General features: G+C 40.4%; 1 protein-coding gene across 2 annotated transcripts in view; it reads left to right on the top strand.

Moving 5' to 3' along the window:
• Positions 1-9,413, top strand: part of LOC120031305 (opioid-binding protein/cell adhesion molecule-like) — a 229,195-nt gene extending 219,782 nt beyond the window's left edge. For both annotated transcript variants that reach the window (XM_038977014.1, XM_038977004.1), the window contains one exon: positions 8,648-9,413. In XM_038977014.1, the coding sequence (XP_038832942.1) occupies positions 8,648-8,754 (107 nt within the window). In that variant the 3' untranslated portion in view covers positions 8,755-9,413. The remainder of the gene's footprint in view (positions 1-8,647) is intronic.
• The last annotated feature ends 14,194 nt before the right edge of the window (positions 9,414-23,607 follow it).

The following is a 23,607-nucleotide window of genomic DNA, read 5'->3' as shown; positions in this document are numbered from 1 at the left end:
CCAAGGAAGAACTGGAGCCAGTGAAAGCTGAGCGGCGGCGATATGAGGAGGTAGCACGGCAGCGCGACAGGCACGAGAGGCAGCCCCAAAACATTTTTTGGGGGGGGCACACGGGGAGTGTGGCAGAGTCAGGTTGGAGACCTGAGCCCACTCCTCGTGCTTATCGTAAGCAGCGCGTTACTGGTCAGGCACCGTGTTATGCGGTTAAGCGCACGGTGTCGCCAGTACACGCCCATAGGCCGGTGCGCTATAGGACAGCCCCCCGAAAGTGTCATGCGAGTGTGGGCATCCAGCCAGGGTGTATTGTGCCGGCTCAGCGTGTCTGGTCTCCGGTACGCCGTTTCGGTCCAGGGTATCCTGCGCCGGCTCTGCGTGCTGTGTCTCCGGGGTGCTGGGATGGTGCAGTGCGTCCTATGCCTGCGCTCCGCTCGTGCCGGGCGAATGTGTGCATTGAGCCTATGGGAGAGGTGCGAGTGGTATGCACCAGATCTCCAGTGCTCACTCACAGCCCGGTTCAACCTGTGCCTGCACTCTGGAGGGTCCGTGCTAGAGTAGTCATCCAGCCTGGGGGAGTGGTGCCAAGGCTGCGCACCAGAGCTCCAGTGCTCCCCCACAGCCCGGTCCTTCCGGTGCCTCCTCCAAGCACCAGGCCTCCTGTAGGTCTCCCCAGCCTGGTGGGTCCTGTGGCAGCCCCACGCACCAGGCTGTCTCTCCGTCTCCTCCCTCCAGATTCTCTCTCCAAGCGAGAGCCGCCCGTTTGTCCTGAGCCGCCTGAGCCGCCCGTTTGTCCTGAGCCGCCCGTCTGTCCTGAGCCGCCTGAGCCGCCCGTCTGTCCTGAGCCGCCTGAGCCGCCCGTCCTGAGCCGCCTTAGCCGTCCGTCTGTCCTGAGCCGCCTGAACCGCCCGTCTGTCCTGAGCCGCCTGAGCCGCCCGTCTGTCCTGAGCCGCCCGTCTGTCCTGAGCCGCCTGAGCCGCCCGTCTGTCCTGAGCCGCCCGTCTGTCCTGAGCCGCCTGAGCCGCCCGTCTGTCCTGAGCCGCCTGAGCCGCCCGTCTGTCCTGAGCCGCGTGAGCCGCCCGTCAGTCAGGAGCCGCCTGAGCCGCCCGTCAGTCAGGAGCCGCCTGAGCCGCCCGTCAGTCAGGAGCCGCCTGAGCCGCCCTTCAGTCAGGAGCCGCCCGTCAGTCCAGAGGCGCCCGTCAGTCCAGAGGCGCCCGTCAGTCAGGAGCCACCCGTCAGTCAGGAGCCGCCCGTCAGTCCAGAGGCGCCCGTCAGTCCAGAGGCGCCCGTCAGTCCAGAGGCGCCCGTCAGTCCAGAGGCGCCCTCTACTAGGGCCTCCAATCCGGAGTCGGTGGCGAGGGTCGCTACTCCTAAGGTGCCACATAAGTGGGCTAACACTATGGTGGAGTGGGGTCCACGTCCCGCTCCAGAGCCGCCACCGCGGTAAATGCCCACCCAGACCCTCCCCTATAGGTTCAGGTTTTGCGGCCTGAGTCCGCACCTTTGGGGGGAGGGGGGGTACTGTCACGTTCTGACCTTAGTTCCTTTTTTATGTCTTTATTTTAGTTTGGTCAGGGCGTGAGTTGGGGTGGGCATTCTATGTTGTTTTTCTAGGTTTTGTTCTAGTCGTTATATTTCTATGTGTTTGGCCTAGTATGGTTCTCAATCAGAGGCAGGTGTCGATCGTTGCCTCTGACTGAGAATCATACTTAGGTAGCCTGTTTTCCCACTATGGGTTGTGGGTAGTTATTTTCTGTTTAGTGTTTTTTATTTGCACCTTACAGAACTGTTTGTTTGTCGGTTTGTTGTTTTTGTTCAGTATTCATTCTTTATTAAATTATTATGAATACGTACCATGCTGCACTTTGGTCCTCTTCTCCTTCCACCAATGACAACCGTTACAGGTAGTAAACCCAAAATGGCTTTGTAAATAAAAGTATACCAGTGACTGAGCCTACGATTGACTAGAGAAGGCCAGCAAACCATTGTATATAAAATGCAGTGGTGCGTAAGGGTTTTGCAGTTTAAAAAAATCTCAAAGTGCCATGGTAAAGGGTGTCAATTGATCTCAAACACTGAGCGGAAGCATTCATATATACAATATGGTTTAAACCATGTATCTGATGCTGTCTGGACTAAAATAGTGTGGCATGTCATACAGCATCAGATACATGGGCTACATATAAAGGGGCGCTGTTTCGCTCGCTCGGATGCTTTCTCTGTTGATATAGTTTCAGCAGAGAGGAATAGGCGAAGCCAGAGGGTTCACTCTCGAAAAATCTGTTCAGAATAAGCCCAATGCGTTTACATGGGAATAATATTGCAGACCTAAGCTTGTCGCCTGCCTTCCCGCCTTTGGGACAAAGACTCACATTGTTAAGGCGGAGACATGAGTATCTCGTCATTACATAGGCTACAGATCTCTGGCTTCAGCCTCTTGCAAATTGGAAAGTAAAGTTGGTGGGTGTTAGGATGCTGGATTGCCCTAAAGTAAAATGTTTCGCCAAAATTACATAATTACTCCTGTCTAAATAAAATCTGACAAAATACTTCACCAGGGAGCATGACTTAGCCACAGAGGATCATTAGCTTATTTAAAAAAAATTGCTGTGTATTGTTTCAAATCAGAAGTGTCTAGGCCTATGTCTATTTGGGAAGCCCGCAATTTTGGAAGTGCGTGTGGCAATAGGTCTAGCTGATTGAGTTGCGGCTGTCAGTGAAAAGAGTCTAAAATATGTGTGAAGATAATGTGTCTTGAGTATTATTTAAAATGTTGCCTCAAGAAGAAGGGGAGGGGTGTGTGGCGAAGATATCTCTCAAGAATGAATGCATATTTATGAAAGTGCCCATTTGGCAATGTCTGATTTCTGATTGTCTTAACTCACTACGTACACCACTAATAAACTGAGCTTTCAGTCATTTTTTATTTGCTTCACACAAGTCAATGAAGTCTGTTTTTTAACACCCATTGCGAAAGATAGTTCCTCATTATTTGAAAAATCTTTCCAACACTCCCGGCCTCCACATGGGCGAGGATATTGGACATTTTCTCAAAGCCTATTGGATGATAACTTGTTTTTAACTAGGACAGAATAATTTATAATTTACTTTTTCCAACATAATAGGTACAGCTGATCCCCTTATTGTATGAGACACTTTTAAATGTGCCTTTAGATGCCATGCAATTCAGTACTCATCTCTAAAACAAAAGCAATTTAGGTCAAAAGAGAACAAATTAACAAATTAAATGGATGGCAATACAAACTGTACCATAGAGGCACAGAATAAGTTAGAAAAAAAACAAAAATAAATGTAGGAAATTATTCAAGAACGATTAAGTGTAATATATTATAAAAATAAAGTGAACTGGATGAATATGGGGGGGGGGGAAATGCACCAAATTATTTTTTAATCTTCAACATAGAAATGCTATCAAAAACAATTTACTGAAACTTCTTAAAAATTACAGTCACCCATGATTTACCAAACAATATTTTGAAAGAGGAAGCAAAGTACTTTAAGCATGTTTTAGTTTCAGTCTCCTCCATCTCCACTAACCAAAGTTAATTGTATGGATTTTTTTCTATTAAATAAATTAAAATGAACAACTGTACAGAAAGACTCATGTGAAGGCCAAATTACAGAGGATAAACTTCTTGATGCAATTAAAGCCTTTAAGTCTTGGAAAATTCCAGGGCTGGATGGCATACCAGTGGAGGTATACCAAAACTTTTTTGATGTACTCAGAGGACCGTTATTAGCATGTTTTTACCACTCCTTTAAACATATTAGATTATTAGATACTCAACAAGAAGGTCTGATTTCATTAATACTGAAACAGGATCCAAGGTGTAAATATAAAGATCCAGTCCATTAAAAAAATTGGAGGCACCTTACACTTCAGTGTAGTGATGCAAAGATTCTCGCAAAATGCATAGCGCATAGAATTAAAAAGGTATTGTTGAAATGTTAGCTATTAAAATCAGATCCAACAATAATATCAAGGGGTTAGAAATCCATAGGCTCTAGATACTTTTTCTAACCTCTCTGGCTTACAACCAAATTATGTGTACTATATTACGTATTGGATCACAAAAATATATAACTTTTACATTATTGCGTAGTTTACCAATAAATGGTCTGACGGTCATGTGGACATACTCTGTATACATATCCCGAAAGAAAGAAATGATCTCACTACAATACATTTTAATAGAAAGTTAACAAAAATAGATAAGATATTGCTATCATGGAAAGGAAAATACCTGTCTATTTGTGATAAAAATCTGTGATTAACTCTTTAGTCATATTCTAGCGACCTGTTTTTAAAAATTATATGAGCAAAAAATATTAAATATTAGAACGGCAAGACAGACAAAAGTAAACGGGCCTATTTATATAATGAATATGAGTTTGGTGCGCAGAAATGATTAAATATTAAAGCATTAGACCTCTCACTAAAGGTGTCAGTCATACAAAAGTTATACTTAAATCCGAACTGGTTCTCTAGCGGATAAGTAAGAATGTCTCACCCCATGTTCAAAAATGGCCTTTTTCCCTTTATTCAGATTACAACCTCTCACTTTCGGTTATTTGAAAATGAAATAATATCCAAAATATCGCTATTTTTAAAACAAGCCATAGAAAGTTGGTTGCAATTTTAGTTTAATCAGAAAAGACAGAACAAATAATATGACAAATATTGTGATTAAACTCAAATATACTACTTGATAAAAAAAAAAAAATGTATAATATATATTTTTAAATCATCGTAGTAAATGTATCATAAATAGGACTGATGGAGTTATGTCACACATGCAGCTAACAAAATATATGTAAATGTCTGCTCTACCCAAAGTTACAACCAACTAATTGCAGCATTACCGCAAAAATGGAAGACGGAAATGTAAGGGGGGAAATGTAAGGAATTTGTCTGTCGGCCCAATGGTTAAAGAAAATTGTGAAAAATAAAAAAGTATACCAGTGTAATTTAAGGACCAAAAAAATTACAGCTGTGCCATATAGATTGCAATCTGGTTTATGAACTGATACGCAAAACGACGCTGGATTCAAAACGTTGGATTTTCTATGTAAATTATTATACATAATTCATGCAACAAATATAATGTTATATATATGGGGGATACAACCATCTCAGCTCTGCAGATTTTGCTGCGAAGAGACAGAATCATTAGAACAGTGTCCATATGTAGCTTGTTTTTGGTCGCAGGTCCAGGAATGGCTGAAGGATTGCAACATTTACTAACTCTGAAGATAGCACTACTGGGTGATTTGAAAAGTCATAGTCAATCAATCAATAATATAATAATACTTTTAGCAATAATGTTTATATTTTATTTACAATCTGTAGAAACTATGAGAATAGAAAGGTTCAGAACTTTTGTGAAACATCACAGCACTGTTGAAAGATATATGGAAAATAGAAATCCAATATGGATGGTGTTAAGAGATAGATGGGAGGGGTTGAGTGGAGCTGAAGGGTGGGACTAATAATAATAAGAAAACTAATGTCAAATATACTGTGTCCGTAAAAAGGTATATAGGTTCAGAACTTTTGTGAAACAGCACAGTTAAAAATATATGAAAAATAAAACAAACTGGATGGTCTTCAGAATTAGATGGGAGGGGTTGAGGGGAGCGGAAGGATAGAAGTAAAAACAAACAACATTTTACTATTGTAAAATAGATTGTGTCCATAAAATGTATGTAGTATGTACAGTAGTAGCCTAATAGTTGTTGTTCATTAGTTTACTCCAATTGGTGGAGGGGTGGTAGGGTTAGTGGAAAATAATAAATGAAAATCACCCCCTTTGCATTTTTCCTGTTTTGTTGCCTTACATCCTGGAATCAACATTTTGGGGGGGGGGGGGGGGGGGGGGGTTGTATCGTTTGATTTACACAACATGCCTACCTCTTTGAAGATGCTATATATTTTTTATATATTTTTTATTGTGAAACAAACAAGAAATACAGAACTGGAGCATGCATAACTATACACCCCCCAAAGTCAATACTTTGTAGAGCCACCTTTTGCAGCAATTACAGCTGCAAGTCTATTGGGGCATGTCTCTATAAGCTTGGCACATCTAGCCACTGAGATTTTTGCCCATTCTTCAAGGCAAAACTGCTCCAGCTCCTTCAAGTTGGATGGGTTCCGCTGGTGTAGAGCAATCCTTAAGTCATACCACAGATTCTCAATTGGATTCAGGTCTGGGCTTTGACTAGGCCATTCCAAGACAGGTAAATGTTTCCCCTTAAACCACTATAGTGTTGCTTTAGCAGTATGGTTAGGGTCATTGTCCTGCTGGAAGGTGAACATCCGTCCCAGTCTCAAATCTCTGGAAGACTGAAACAGGTTTCCCTCAAGAATTTCCCTGTATTTAGCGCCATCCATCATTCCTTCAATTCTAACCAGTTTCCCAGTTCCTGCCGATGAAAAACATCCCCACAGCATGATGCTGCCACCACCACGGTACACTGTGGGGGTGGTGTTCTCGGGGTGATGAGAGGTGTTGTGTTTGCTCCAGACATAGCGTTTTCCTTGATGACCAAAAAGCTACATTTTTGTCTCATCTGACCAGAGTACCTTCTTCCATATGTTTGGGGAGTCTCCCACATTCCTTTTGGCGAACACCAAACGTGTTTGCTTATTTTTTCTTTAAGCAATGGCTTTCTTTCTGGCCACTCTCCCGTTAAGCCTAGCTCTGTGGAGTGTACGGCTTAAAGTGGTCCTATGGACAGATACTCCAATCTCCGCTGTGGAGCTTTGCAGCTCCTTCAGGTTTATCTGTGGTCTCTTTGTTGCCTCTCTGATTAATGCCTTCCTTGCCTGGTCCGTAAGTTTGGTGGGCGGCCCTCTCATGGCAGGTTTGTTGTGGTGCCATATTCTTTAAATTTTTTAATAATGGATTTAATGTTGCTCCGTGGGATGTTTAAAGTTTCAGATATTTTTTTATAACCCAACCTTGATCTGTATTCTCCATAACTTTGTCCCTGGCCTGTTTGGAAAGCTCCTTGGTCTTCATGGTGCCACTTGCTTGGTGGTGCCCCTTGCTTAGTGGTGTTGCAAACTCTGGGGCCTTTCAGAACAGGTGTATATATACTGAGTGCCCCCACTTAAACATTCCATCAGCAGGAATCGGGATTGGAATATTCCTTAGTATGGGAATGACCTGATTAGCATAGCTATATTAGCTAACCTAGCTGTGCCAGAAATACCGTGGACATACAGTGTCTTCAGAAAGGATTCACACCCCTTAACTTTTTCCACCTTTTGTTGTGTTCCAGCCTGAGTGTAAAATGTATTATATTTATATTTTGTTTACTGATCAACAAAAAATAGGATACCCCATAATGTCAATCAAAATATATTAGTGTTTTATGTTCCATTCATATATATATATATATATGTGTGTACACTTTTTTTACACATTTTCTTCCCTTTTGACATTATGGAGTATTTTGTGTACATCGTTGACAAAGAAATTACAATTAAATCCACATTAATCTCATTTTGTAACACAAGAAAATTTGGAAAAAGTCCAAGTGTGTGAATACTTTCTGAAGGCACTGTATCTATGCCGGGTAATAAGTAAACAGAACTAAAAATAACAATAATGTCCTCTTTTGAATTGGGTACCTAATAGATCTGGGTTAAGATATATTTGTGCTTGATATTTAAATCATTATTTTGTATGTGTGAGTATTTTCAAATAATATGGCACAAATCAACTACTTCTAAATGAACTATTTGAAACTTTTTTCAAAACATTTCCTATACATATCCTACTATTTGAATGTATTTTCAAATACTATTCCCAAATACCTGGATTAAATGCATGGGAGTGTATTTGCGTCAATGTATTTGAGTATTTTCAAAGACTTTCAGAGTGTATCTCCAAATACATTCCTATATTCAACTACTTGTCTTTTCAAATAAAAAACATCTAAATAATTACTTCCAAATGTCTTTAAAAGTAATAGAAATACCCTAAATAGTATTTGAACCCAATGACACTAGCAACCGTGTGGCCCAGGGGGTAGTTTATTATGTGCTGAGTGTAAATTACTCAGATCATTTTGCATGTGAGCAGCATTTGCTTGTGAGCTGCTCTGTTGCCATTTTTTGAGTGCCTTCTTTCATATAATCTCTCTTTTTAGAGGGGTCAACCAATGTGTTATTGTTGACTTCATCTGTGTTAGAAAAGACAACCTCTGAAACCTTTGCATTACCGGCAGGTTTGTAATGAATCCACTTTAAAATCTAACCTAATACCCACAAAACTAATTATTTAAAAAAATGTGATCAACACATGATAAAATACTAACCCATAGATTAACAGTACTGATACCTGTAGGTGACGTTAGGGGAAAGGGGGATGTAGTTGTATATTGTTGTACTACCACACAAATTTGTGAATATCAGTGAGACACACCTCTCCTTGAGCAGACAGCGAGTTAAGAGTTGGTGAGAAGGTATTAGAGCAGTGAATCACTTGTTATCAGAAGATTTACATAGTGATATCCATCCGACAGGTTTAGGCAAGAGAAAGGGCAAAACCAATCTTGAATGCCTCAAACTCATCCAAATGTTTTGTTCCCTCTCCTCCGCCCTCCACCTTCGCCATGACAGGACCCGGAGCAGTGCAGGATGGGAACAGCGGCTCGATGGGGACACGCGTACACACCTACACCTGTCTACTTCTGGTCATCCTCCTTCCGTTTCTGCTCAAGTTTTGATGCAGTGGGCTTTCTGGCATCCGAGGGCAAGGTTGCATGTTTTGTGTGTTTTCTCTCACCTGGAACCACAAACGTGATGCACAGAGTGCATGGGCTACCCTACTACATCATGTCGAACCGCTAAAAAGTATTATGTAACATACATTTTTTATAGTAATTTTAGTTCAGTTTTAAGGACATAACAAGTTGCTTTTTTTTGTTTTGATTTGTTTAGTTTCACCTCCCATTATGATATGATTCTTAAATGTTTATTCATGTGGGTCTCAAAAATAGGCCTGTCCGATGTGGTTTGTCTGTTATTTACATTTAATTTATCTCAATTTCCCCCGACTGACAGTCGTCTTAGCCCCGAGAGTCTTAGCCCCAAGAGTTAAGTGTATGAGGTGAACTAAACAAACACCTCAAACACAGGCAAGGACCAGAAGGACTGAAATCCCTCTAGGGCCTAAAAGCCTGTAATCATGTTTGTTTTTGCTGTAATCATTTCGGATTCTGATACATTGACAAACCACAACGGTTAAGAAGAAATGGAATTTTAACAAATGTTCTTCTTCCTCTCATCATTGTAAATTGTGATATTTTCAGTTGTTTGTGCTATGCTATTTTTTGTTGTTTTTAACACATATATTGAAAGGGGTAAATAAAATATAAAAGTTGTATTTATTTGTGCAAAGACCATGTTTGTCTTCCCTTTTAACTTGCACAAGTCTATACAAGGTGGTTTGAAGAATAATTACTTAACTAGTTATGAATGGAAAGGGAGTTTATTTCCATTTTTGTGGACATATAACTCCAGCTAATGTAATCACTTGCAAAGTTTATTAATGTCTCTACAGCTGGTGTTACCTTAAGGTACTTTGTAAGTTATAATGTATTTACAATGGTCACTTGCACACTTTGGTTTCAATTCTGAAGTGTTCCCATCTAAACTAACCAGTGCTGGTAGCTAAGGAGTAAGATCGTGTCCAATAGCAACTCTATGGATCACTCTATGTGCAAATCCTAACTTCCACTTCAGTCACTTACTGATGCATTGATGTCAGTGGGAGACTAAGTGAAAATTGGACTGAAGTGGAAGTTAGGATCCACCTCTGAAGGTTCTCAGCTGTTAATATCAGTATTTTTGTATGGTCATTGTTTTGAGTTTGTTCCAAAATACTCTCTCATAACCAATAAGTATTATCTGTTTGGTTGTGTTGAACTGGTACGTTTTGACTGGAAATTCAAATAGATTGCTTATATTGTCTCCCAATAGAGTGCAGGTACATTAAAATATTCTCATACAGTGTGGTATACCGAGTTAAATAATCAGGGTTGAGTTTGGATTGATTTGAAATCGGTATATCTTCTGGTCGACGTCTCTGTGACACTCAGGAGCTACAATAAAACATTCTATTACCATCCACTTAATTTTACGCAATTAGATTTTGTTTAACAGGCAAGCACAATCCATGCTCCATGAAATCACTGAACAAAAATATCAACGCAACATGTAAAGTGTTGGTCCCATGTTTCATGAGCTGAAATAAAAGATCCCGGAAATGTTCCATATGCACAAAAAGCTTATTTATCTTAAATGTTGTGCACAAATTTGTTTACATCCCTGTTAGTGGGCATTTCTCATTTGCCAAGATAATCCATCCACCTGACAGGTGTGGCATATCAAGAAGCTAATTAAAGAGCATGATCACAGGTGCTCCTTGTGCTGTGGACAATTAAAGGCCACTCTAAAATGTGCAGTTTTGTCACACAACACAATGCCACAGATGTCTCAAGTTTTGAGGGAGTGTGCAATTGGCATACTGACTGCAGGAATGTCCACCAGAGCTGTTGCCAGATAATTTGTTAATTTTCTACCATAAACTGCCTCCAACATTGTTTTAGAGAATTTGGCAGTACGTCCAACCGGCTTCAAAACCGCAAACCACGTGTATGGCGTTGTGTAGGCGAGCAGTTTCCTAATGTCAAAGTTGTGAACAGAGTGCCCCATGGTGGCGGTGGGGTTATTGTATGGGTAGGCATAAGCTACGGACAACGAACAAAATTGCTTTTTATCTATGGCAATTTGAATGCATAGAGATACCATGACGAGATCCTGAGGCCCATTGTCGTGCCATGCACAGCCCCATGTCACAAGGATCTGTGCACATTTCATGGAAGCTGAAAATGTCCCAGTTCTTCTATGGCCTGCATACTCGCCAGACATGTCACCCATTGAGCATGTTTGGGATGCTCTGGGTTGACGTGTACGACAGTGTGTTCCAGTTCCTGCTAATATCCAGAAACTTTGCACAGCCATTGAAGAGGAGTGGGACAACATTTCACAGGTCACAGTCAACAGCCTGATCAACTCTGTGCGAAGGAGATGTGTCGTGCTGCATGAGACAAATGGTGGTCAGACCAGATACTGACTGGTTTTCTGATCCACACTCCTACCTTTTTTAAAGATATCTATGACAAACAGATGCAAATCTGTATTCCCAGTCATGTGAAATCCATAGATTAGGGCCTAATAAATTTATTTCAATTGACTGATTTCCTTATATGAACTGTAACTCAGTAAAATCTTTGAAATTGTTTCATGTTGCGTTTATATTTTTGTTCGGTATACAAGGATTTTGCCGCTTTCTGTGCACTGCATCAACTATTTTTCCCAGTTTATAAACTACATAGCAGTTTCTCCTCTTCATGATCATTTTTTAAACTTTATTAAAATATCTGTGCCCATATTCATAAAGTGTCTCAGAGAAGGAGTGCTAATCTGGGGTCAGTTTTGCCTTCGAAATGAATGTGTTGACATGGACAGGGGGGAATTGATCCTTGAACAGCACTCCTACTCTGAGACCCTTTATCATTGCTGACCCTGGTCTTGATTTATTTCAGTCTGTCCTCTAAACACCCTGTTTTCAATAGATACATGTACTGCAATGTAAATGTAAGCAAGACCAATGTTCAGAGTAGCGTTGACAGATGTAATAAGGGATGGATTACACACAATGAAAAGGGATATACTTGCTGTGGTATTGCTATTCCACAGTTCTCTGACAGGACATTGCAGACACACTTGAATGTTCATCTCTCATCGCTGTCTCCTAAATGATTAATTCCTGTGTTGGTTTTAACGTTGCCTATATCAGACAAAGCACTTGTTGAGCTCATGACAAACAAATCCTAATTCAGAGGTCTTAAAGGTAGACTCAACATCATGAACAGCGGGGAAACTTCCTGCTTTCTCCCAGAAATCAACAGCAACAAAATCTAATCTGCCAGGACTGCTGGTATTGCCTCTTCCTTAAGTGGGAATGCCTCAAGGAAGGTGTCCGTTTTGTAAGTCTTCTGTTGTTGATGTCAGCACGCGTGTACGATGAAGTCTGACTTTAATATTGTATTCACAAATGTGGAGAAAGGGACACATTTTGATGTTTCAAACCTGTGGTGCTGCCATCAAAATAGGCCACATTACATCCGATATATGGGTGCATTTATCACACATTTCAAATGGGCTATGTCTGTGTGAGGGTCGCATTGATTTGATAATGATTAGAAATATACAGCACTGTAATTTATGATTCCCAAGGCATCGGCATCATTGTAAATTATTCTTGAACTTGGATTTCATTTGAATACATTGTTCCATATGGCAGAGCACTTAGCTAATAAAGTGAGATAGCGCACCTATTATCCACTCCACACCGGCATAATTTTTTTAACCCCAAATCCATTTAGAAATAAATACCACATGAGTATTACCCTAGTAAAATAGGTATTCAGACCTCAATGGGATAAATAAAGGTTAAATACGTACCACATAATTATTCAAGTGTTCTACTGTGGTAAATGTACTGATAAAACAGATCCCAATGTCTGTTGAAAGATAAGGTCATTCTAGTGACTGAAACTATATCATATGGGCTCAATGAAGGCCATGCTAAGGGTAGATTCAATAAAACTTGTCTAACTTTTTTTGTAGTTGTTTTAAAACATATGTACAGAAAGCAACATCTGGGGCTTCTGAGAAGTCCACGGTATAACCATTGCAGAAACTTATTTCCCATTATTATTTTTGACTGAGCTTATATTGGACCTACCCTATAGTATAGTGCTGTTTGTGACGTGACATTTAAGTATGCATTGGAGTTTGGTTTAATTTATTTTTGAATAGGGACTTTAGAAGTAGCATTGAATTGAAACAAAATTGTAGACATTTGCGGCATACGGATGCACTTTCGTCTCAGTTATCAAGAGAAATGTCTTTGTTGGTTTCTTGACCAAATCTCATGATCAACATCATTTGTATCTCTGGTGACTGGCACACACACATTCCCTCTACCCCAATACAAGACAGTCAAGTCATTCACCCGACACAGGTCAGTCAAAGTCGTCCCTTTATTCTGGTTGATTCCACAGTGAATGGAAAATTACATTCTATTTGACTCCCTGTAATGTAAAAGATTGTTGGTTCATATGTATTTTCTTGTTGAAGATTGTGTGTTCATATTTCAAACTGACAATAATAATAAAAAATGATCTTAAATGCCCCATGCTTTGACCATCTTTGTTTGAGTGCACACATTGCTATGCTTTGGAATGGCAAGTCAATCATTCATGTGTGTTTGCTTCGTTGGGTAATTGAACTAACCTGGTGTCTCCAGTTACTGTGTGGCTCCATCTTGTCAGCCATACAGTACCTGTCTAGGACCCACATGACAGACCTGCATATTGTGTAATTTTCTGTTTGGGAGACATCTCCAATCTGCTAACCTGCGTTAGGTGAATCAATCCCTTTTCACGCCAGGTGTCTGCCAGAAGGTTTAGACAGTAGGCAGGGCAAATCCGTTTTTGTGATTTCTGGTATATCATCAAAATAAATCAATCGCAGCATGTTTTTGGACTCATTCAGCAGTTTTTACCAGATTAAGTACAATACCATTGGAAATAATGTTGAAAGTTCAAATGATGTTCCTAAATAGCCCAATGTAAAAATACAGTTTTAATGTGTCCAAATCAATAACTAATATGCAGAAACAGTTCATACTATATTTAAAACATAAAATGTCCTATCTACACATACTGTACTGTACATGTGCAACAACAGTAATCATATTACTTGTATAATTGTTTTTATGATACCTTATAAACTGCACACGTACCAAAAACCCTATTGTTTTGACAAATGGCAATAAATCACTCATATTGATTAGGGAGGATATCAGGTTGTATACGCTGTTGAAACTACCACAACTCAAAAAACACTTGGAAACTGGAGATATTTTGACATCATTGGTTAGAGGAAAACCTGCATTAGATTGCCAGCTAATTTTTATAATGTTGCAATTTGATATGAGGATCACCAACAAAGAGAAATGTAACACTGTCTTGTCAATCACTCAAATATCGATTATCAGGTTGAAATCAATAGCGCAAGCGGGGGGAAATGAGGTTGCAGGTCCTGTTACAACTAACACAGCTCAAAAAACACATGGAATCTGGGAATAATGTGTACATCACTGGTTAGAGAACAACTTGCAGAAGACACCTAGCTAAATTTGTGTTGCATTTAGATTCAAGTGGGTCGCCAAAAATCTTTTTTTATATATCCTGAAAACTTGATTGCTGACATGCAAGACATTTTGGGACTAAATCAACAAGGGACTAATGAAACAAATGTTCATTTAAGTGATAGTTTGACTCTCAAATCATTGTATTGGTGTGCGACCATCGACTTTTATACAGAGTGGCCCGAATTTTCTGTGCCAGTTGGCTTTAAAAATAATTGCGTTGTAAGTCCTACAACAGACAGGCGCGTATAAAAAAAATCTACGGTAACAAACCAAATATATTAATATGTTTAAAGCAATCAAATTTATTTATTTGTGATGACTGTTACTTTTAAAACACCAATCTGAAAGAAAAGGTAATTCCACTAAATGTTGTGCTTTTATGAAAATGGGAGTTGTAGTAACAAATGTAGTATGTAGTAACAATGTAGTAACAAAAACTGTCGACATTGGGGAAATTTGGGACAAACTACTTTTTGTTCACAAATATTTTTCAGAATATTTACAACATTTGAAGTAAATATTTCGATAGATTAAAGTATCAGCTATCACAAAATGTATGCAACTAACTGGATTTATCCTCTACGGCATCGGTGTCCCTATACCGGGGCGGTTGAGCTAACGTGCGCTAATGTGATTAGCATGACGTTGTAAGTAACAGCAAACTTTCCAGGACATAGACATGTCTTATATGGGCAGAAAGCTTAAAGTCTTGTTAATCCATCTGCACTTTCCAATTTACAGTAGCAGTGAAAAAATACCATGCAATTGTTTGAGGAGAGTGCACAACAACCAAACACTTTTGTCACGGCAACTGGTTTGATACATTCACCTCTGAAGGTAAATAATACACTTACATTCAGTAATTTTGCATCGATTTGTCATCCTGTAGGTACCAGAGATAAAATGTAGCATAGTTTTGTTTGATAAAATACATTTTTATATTCAAATGTAGGAACTGGGTTCTACAGTTTGAACCCCTGCTGTCTCTGGGCCCACACCCAACCTACCTCGCCATCTAGATGTGTGAAAGGTAGTGTATAAGCTAATGATCCATCATGTATGACATTCCTGGGAGTTGGGTTGAGGTCGGGTGATTGTGGAGGCCAGGTAATCTGATACATCACTTGAATTCTAAAAACACTGCTCAAAAAAATAAAGGGAACACTTAAACAACACAATGTAACTCCAAGTCAATCACACTCCTGTGAAATCAAACTGTCCACTTAGGAAGCAACACTGATTGACAATAAATTTCACATGCTGTTGTGCAAATGGAATAGACAACAGGTGGAAATTATAGGCAATTAGCAAGACACCCCCAATAAAGGAGTGGTTCTGCAGGTGGTGACCACAGACCACTTCGCAGTTCCTATGCTTCCTGGCTGATGTTTTGGTCACTTTTGAATGCTGGCGGTGCTTTCACTCTAGTGGTAGCATGAGACGGAGTCTACAACCCACACAAGTGTCTCAGGTAGTGCAGCTCATCCAGGATGGCACATCAATTCGAGCTGTGGCAAGAAGGTTTGCTGTGTCTGTCAGCGTAGTGTCCAGAGCATGGAGGCGCTACCAGGAGACAGGCCAGTACATCAGGAGACGTGGAGAAGGCCGTAGGAGGGCAACAACCCAGCAGCCTTTGTGCAAGGAGGAGCACTGCCAGAGCCCTGCAAAATGACCTCCAGCAGGCCACAAATGTGCATGTGTCTGCTCAAACGGTCAGAAACAGACTCCATGAGGGTGGTATGAGGGCCCGACGTCCACAGGTGGGGGTTGTGCTTACAGCCCAACACCGTGCAGGACGTTTGGCATTTGCCAGAGAACACCAAGATTGGCAAATTCGCCACTGGCGCCCTGTGCTCTTCACAGATGAAAGCAGGTTCACACTGAGCACATGAGCACATGTGACAGACGTGACAGAGTCTGGAGACGCCGTGGAGAACGTTCTGCTGCCTGCAACATCCTCCAGCATGACCGGTTTGGCGGTGGGTCAGTCATGGTGTGGGGTGGCATTTCTTTGGGGGGCCGCACAGCCCTCCATGTGCTCACCAGAGGTAGCCTGACTGCCATTAGGTACCGAGATGAGATCCTCAGACCCCTTGTGAGACCATATGCTGGTGCGGTTGGCCCTGGGTTCCTCCTAATGCAAGACAATGCTAGACCTCATGTGGCTGGAGTGTGTCAGCAGTTCCTGCAAGAGGAAGGCATTGATGCTATGGACTGGCCCGCCCGTTCCCCAGACCTGAATCCAATTGAGCACATCTGGGAATCATGTCTCGCTCATGTCTCGCTCCATCCACCAAAGCCACGTTGCACCACAGACTGTCCAACATCGGTTCTTTTTAAATCTTCGTTCCAATAGTTGATATTTTTTTCTAAGAGATTGTCAGCTGGATATGCTCTTTGCACGATATTATCTTACCAATCACATGAACATCCTTTTCTGATTCAAATAAGATTCCCTGATGATTGCTCTGATGCCCAAAAGATTTCAAATAAAAATGTTGTAATATGTACTGTAACTTTTAAGTTGCATGTATTTGAAAAAAATCTACATTGATCAGTCCAAAATTGCTTTTTAATGATGTAATGGAAAATACATTCATTTCCTGTTACCAACTACTTTACAGTTTCTATGCCTTTAGTTTTCCTTGTGGACCAATTTATCGGTGATGTCACGATCGTCGTAAGAACATTCGGACCAAAGCGCAGCGTGATATGGGTCCCACATAATATATTGACGTGAAACGCACAAAACAATAAAAAGCAAACGATACGTGAAGCTATGGAGTGCTCACAGGCAACTACACATAAACAAGATCCCACAAAACACAGTGGGGAAATGGCTGCCTAAATATGATCCCCAATCAGAGACAACGATAAACAGCTGCCTCTGATTGGGAACCATACCAGGCCAACATAGAGAAAAACTACCTAGATTACCCACCCTAGTCACACCCCGACCTAACCAACATAGAGAATAAAAAGGCTCTCTATGTTCAGGGCGTGACAGGTGAATTCTGAAAAGCTATCCAAGGATTCTTCCATAAGGTTGTGTTTTTTGGGATTGATATTGGTTCTTGTAGAATACGTTTAATTTTCTTCTATATTGTTATAGTGTTCTTAACTAGAAAGTTGCTAATGTTCTTAGCTTTGTCCTTTGAAAATATTCTGGGGATGAGCATGCGCATCTTTAATATGTACCCATTGTTCCTCTTTAGTGCATTTAACTATGCAGTGTATTTTGTTACATTACAGCCTTATTTTAGAATGTGTTAAATGTTTTTTCCCCATCATCAATCTACACACAATGCCACATAATGAAAAAGCAAAAACAGGTTTTAGAAATGTTTGTAGATTTATTTCAAATAAAAACTGATATTACATTTACATAATTCTTCAGACCCTTTACTCAGTACTTCGTTGAAGCACCTTTTACACCCTCAAGTCTTCTTGGGTGTGATGCTACAAGCTTGGCACACCTGTATTTGGGGAATTTGTCACATTCTTCGCTGCAGATCCTCTCAAGCTCTGTCAGGTTGAATGGGGAGCATCGCTGCACATCTATTTTCAGGTCTCTCCAGAGATGGTTGATCCGGTTCAAGGGCATTCAGAGACTTGTCCCCGAAGCCACTCCTGCGTTGTCTTGGCTGTGTGCTTTGGGTTGTTGTCTTGTTGGAAGGTGAACCTTCACCCCAGTCTGAGATCCTGAGCGCTCTGGAGCAGGTTTTCATCAAGGATCTCTCTGTACTTTGCTCCGTTCATCTTTCCCTTGATCCTGACTAGTCTTCCAGTCCCTGCCGCTGAAAAGCATTCCACAGCATGATACTGCCACCACCACTCTTCACTGTTGATAATCAGGCCAAAGAGTTCACTCTTGGTTTCATCAGACCCGAGAATCTTGTTTCTCATGGTCTGGGAGTCCTTTAGGTCCATTTTGGCAAACTCCAAGCAGGCTGTCATGTGCCTTTTACTGAGGAGTGGACTCGGTTTGGCCACTCTACCATAAAGGTTTGGTGGAGTGCAGGAGTGCAGCAGAGATGTGTGTTCTTCTGGAAGGTTCTTCCATCTCTACAGAGAAACTTTGGAGCTATGTCAGATTGACCATCGGCCCTGTGCCTCGACACAATCCTGTCACAATTCTTTTGACCTAATAGCTTGGTTTTTGCTCTGACATGCACTGTCAACTGTGGGACATTATATACACTCGTGTGTGCCTTTTCAAATCATGTCCAATCAATTTAATGTACCACAGGTGTTCTCCAATCAAGTTGTAGAAACATCTGAAGGATGATCAATGGAAACAGGATGCCCCTGAGTTCAGTTTAGAGTCTCATAGCAAAGGGTCTGAAAAGTTATGTAAATAAGGTATTTCTGTTTAAAAACCTTTTTTCACTTTGTCATTATGGAGTATTGTGTGTAGATTGATGAAGAACATTTTTATTTAATACATTTTAGAATAAGGCTGTAACGTAACAAAATATGGAAAAAGTCAAGGGGTCTGAATACTTTCCGAATGGACTATACATTGGAGAAAGACTACCATTTAAGTACTGTGGTCAGTTTGTTTCAACTTATAAACTAAATTAAAATCTAGTGGCTGGTGCTTCGGGAGAGTGGGTCCACCGGGAGACTGAAATGGGATGAGTGGAGGCCCCACTCTCACCTCAGAGAAGTGTCTGATGCCCTCCCAGTCACCCCATCCCAATCCCCCGGATAAACCCCCTCGCCATTCTCCCCAATAACCACCATTGAATCTTAGTTATAATGACAAACAAGGAATAATAATAATTCGACATCCTTTCCTAATCTCTCCAGAACTCTTATTCATTTTTCATCGGGTTTGCAAGTCACAAATAAAGAAATTAAACGACACTGTAATATTATTAAGTCCTTCTCTCTCTCTCTCCCAAACCAAATCCATCCCTCTCCACCACACCCTCACAGTTCCCACCCCTTTACCCCACCCAACTCAAGCTTATCACCAACTCCCATACTTGGCCTCTCTTACCCAAGTGTTTCCCAACCTCCCATCATTTCCCCCCTCCCTTCTTCTCAGTCACATTTACACCCTTCTATACATCTACTAACTCATCTATTCTTATTCATTCATACACAACATATACCTATGCCTCCTACACATATTCATGTTCACCCTCCTTCACTCTCTCATTCATATGCACAGACACATACACACACATACACCCACGCACAACCTCTCACCTACACACACACACACATATCCATAGAACAATTATTGACAATTATTTACATACATGCTATATTTCTCCTTTTATATTGTCTTTTCACTGTCCATGTATCTCATTGCCATAGACTAATTGCATCATTACTTCCTAGAGAAGAACAGTTACTTGGGGACAATAAAGTCTAGATTGTATTGTTGAGAGAGGGAAAGAATATTGTCTCAACTTACGATAAACTGGTCTTGAGCATCACTGTATGTAGCCAAGTGTGCTTATCACTGTTTTCTGCTTCTTCCTCTCCTCAGGTCACTGGGCTCTTTTTCCACTTGGAAAGGTTTCCTGCAGCCTGTTCAGGGCTTCATCGGTGCTTGTGAACTCCATCCTCTGTGTTCCCTTCCATACCGACAGCACTGCCGGGAATCAGAGTTGAGATTTGATTCCTTTTTCCTCCAGTGACTATGCGATTGTAGTGAATTGTTGACGTTTTTTTCCTCAGCTTAGCAGAAAAGTCCTGGACGAATCAAATGGACTGGTGATAGATTTTGACTTTGGTCTGATAGTTCCAAAGCTTAAAGATTACCATGCAAGGTTATTTAGCGTTCTTCTGTTTCACGCCGATGCAATGGCATCGCTCCAGATCCTCCGGGGATACATCCATGCCAAGCACCTCCGATATCAGCTTGATCATGTAGCTGGAAAGGTCTCCTTTTTCTTCGTCTTCTGGTAGGGACAATATTCTCATGTTGTTTTGTCTCATTCTGTTTTCTTGCTGGTCCAGTTCATCTTCTAAAGTTTGCACCTTTGTTTCCAGAAGGCCAATTTTGTTGTCCTGTTTGTCCACATGCCCATATCTGACACAATAGACTCTACTTTCCTTTCAAGAAAATCTACTTTTTAACAACGTATTGTAACAGTTTGTTTGTTTTGGTGAGCATTGAGAGCCTTTTAGCTATGTTTTCCTGTATAATTTTTAAGCTGTTCATTGCTCTCATTTGCATCTCCAATTGTTCTTTGTCTTTTCCTCTAAGGGAAGCCATAACTTACCCACAGATTGGTTCGCTGTTGTATATAACTGACCATTTACTCTCTCCCTGTTGCTTTTGAATATATTGAGCTATAGATTATAGAGGCTTAATATTGAACTATGTTGTAAATATAATCACAGTTTTGACAGTACAAAACGGAGTTACTCACTCCCCATCCGTACGTGCATGCGCCTCTCTCGATTGTTTATTTCTAATATTAGGTTAATCAAATACTGTATGTAATACAAATCTCCAAACTTCTTAATTTATTTTTATTTTATAGTGCTATATAATGCTCCAGGGCTAATTTAGTTAGCATTTTGGCATGTTTTTTTAGTTCTAAAGCAAACATTATCCCTTAGATCTAACACAGCATATATGTCAATAGTTTAAGCATATGTTGCCGAACAGTGATTAAAATATTATTTCATAATATTGACCCCAAAAAATTATCATCAGGGAGTTAGCCATCAGTGATGGAGTGACAAGCCACTGACGGAGTTGACAGCAAAAACTCAAAACAGACATATTTTTAACCCTAAAAAGAAAAATATTGAAAAATATAGAAAATTATTCATTTGAAAATGAAAATGAAAAACAACCATTCTAATCAGATCTTTCAGCAATCTGACAGAATTTATGTTTTACGGTGTTGACAAGAATTGCATTCTTGTCTTTCTTCATTCAAGTGGTACACAAAGTAGCAATGTTCTTTTTCCTCAGTTGCATCATGATTCTGTAACCTAATTAAAATACACCTATTTTAACCAGAATTCATATCTTATCTTAATCTATCAGGGAGATGAAGTTGACAGTTTATGGTTGTGACCATGGTGATTTCAATATTGTTTGTTTAAATATATAAAAAGTAGAGAACTTTTACTACATGTAATGAGAACATGAAATAGGGGTGCTTATGGTGTAGTTGACCTTGCTCATTCCTGATTAATTTTAGACAAATCTGATGGAGTTCTCCAGACACATATTTTAGGAATCATAGTTTTGAGAGAAACATTCTTTAAAGTCAGAGTCGGCTAATGTAAAAAACTACATAAGATCTTTTTTCAGTTAATATTCATTATTGCCAGCTAAATTTACTTTTTGGGTTTAAAAATTGGATCCTTTACAAGGGCCTTTCCATGCATAGGGCCAACATAGAAAATAATAATATTGAAAATATTTGGACAATTCCAAAGCAAATCATTTCCCTCATAAAATACCCCTAAACATATTTTTTTTGGCTCAAATAATGCAACACATTTTTTTTCTTTTTAATTCAATGTTTTAATTAGGATGATACTAAATAAAGCACACTCACAGTCTTTTACAACTATGACATCTATTTCTTACTGCTTTAGCCATGGAGAGAATTGAAAAATACTGTGTGCTCTAGACTAGAGCTTCCTTAGTGCATTAGCCTGAACATTTGTCGTCCCTAGAGAGGGTGTGTGGTGACTGTCACAATAACCGGAGAGCCCCATTGATTTCTCACTGACCCTGGCCATGACTGACTGTGGCCCGATCCAAATAACAGTGCCAACTCCAGCTAATGGCCATGCCCCCAATGACTGGCTTCTTGATTCTGAGTACAAACTGTAGTGGTCTGTTTCAAGTGCTCTCCTCTCACCTATCAATTATGTACCATTACAGCATGGGGACTTCCTTAATAGGTTGAATCTTGTTTCTCTACCCTATCATACCACCACGACACCGGTTGTTAATTGCACAGAGTACAGAGCGACATTTTCACATTCTCATTCATTTCCCCATAGATTATACATGTGAAAAGAGGCGCAGAGCGCCTAGTGTTCTCCTCCAAAGACATCACTTAGAGAATAGGCCATTACCAGGAGGAATGCTATGCAGACAGATTATTATTTAAAGCCACATTTTTCCATTGGGTGTACAGTTAAGTGTGTAGCACATCTTTAGGTTTGTGTTGTTTATTGCCGTCTTTTTCCCCCCAAAATGCTTCCAAATTGGGCTCCTCTGCTGCTCTGCACTCGCTACCCTGCTGTTCTACTTAATCCTCAACCGATATTTAATTCATGCAAGCATCTGTTAGCTGCAGTTGTCAGAAAGTACAGAACGGCACCGTTAGAAAGAAAATGGACCCATCGATAAGATTACATATTTAACTGTACGGTACTTTCTATATTTTGCAAAGGGAATCCCATTCCTTTAACAGGCAATTTTCCAGGAAAAGTACATAATAAATTAGGGAGTGGTTGAGTAAATACAATGGAAGTCAATGCATGTCTGTCTGGAGTCATGTTGGCTGATAATGAAAGGAGTCTCCACGCTGTAACTTACTTCATGATCAATGCAAACAGTCTATCCTCAGTTGACAGTCAGCACAGCTGGTTGCCATCATTAGCAGATAGATAGGCAGCCACTTCCCTGCTTTTATAGGCATTGAAGCACTTGTTGGTTCAACATTTAAGAAGTACATGAATAAGGCAGACCAAAAGAAAACGACAATGTTACACTTCTGAAACCATAATGACTGAATGTTTGTCAGTAATTTGACCCGTTTTTGAAAGTTAAACGCACAACATGTTGAATGTGAAACTTAACATGCCTAACTCCAAAAGGGATCCACTGAATTCTGTATATTTATTTACTCACATATTTCAAACTGGCAAGCTGAACTCAAGTTGTGTCATATTCAGGCTAACATGTGTGATGCGAATGTTAATGTTAAGAGAGTGGACAGGTGGATTGGTTATGCACCCAAACCCAAGATAGACATTTCAACACGGGAGAAAAGTCATAGCTGTTTGCTTCCTGGCTCCCCGCAGAAACCATATCTCCCAGTGTTATTCCCCCTCCTAATTAGTGTCAAAATGGAGTCACAAAGTTAGAAATCCTTCCTTACCAACTGTTTATTTCTCTCCCCCCCAATTGTATCACTCTTCAAGGAAGCCGGATATCTTAATGGCAGGTAAAAATATTGAATTGGCCCGAAAAAAATTGCATCAAATCAAATGTATTTATATAGCCCTTCTTACATCAGCTGATATCTCAAAGTGCTGTACAGAAACCCAGCCTAAAACCCCAAACAGCAAG

The sequence above is a fragment of the Salvelinus namaycush genome, chromosome 3 (assembly GCF_016432855.1).
Source record: "Salvelinus namaycush isolate Seneca chromosome 3, SaNama_1.0, whole genome shotgun sequence".
NCBI lineage: Eukaryota > Metazoa > Chordata > Actinopteri > Salmoniformes > Salmonidae > Salvelinus > Salvelinus namaycush.
Note: the sequence above shows the minus strand (reverse complement) of the source record. Positions and strands in the feature narration are given on the sequence as shown.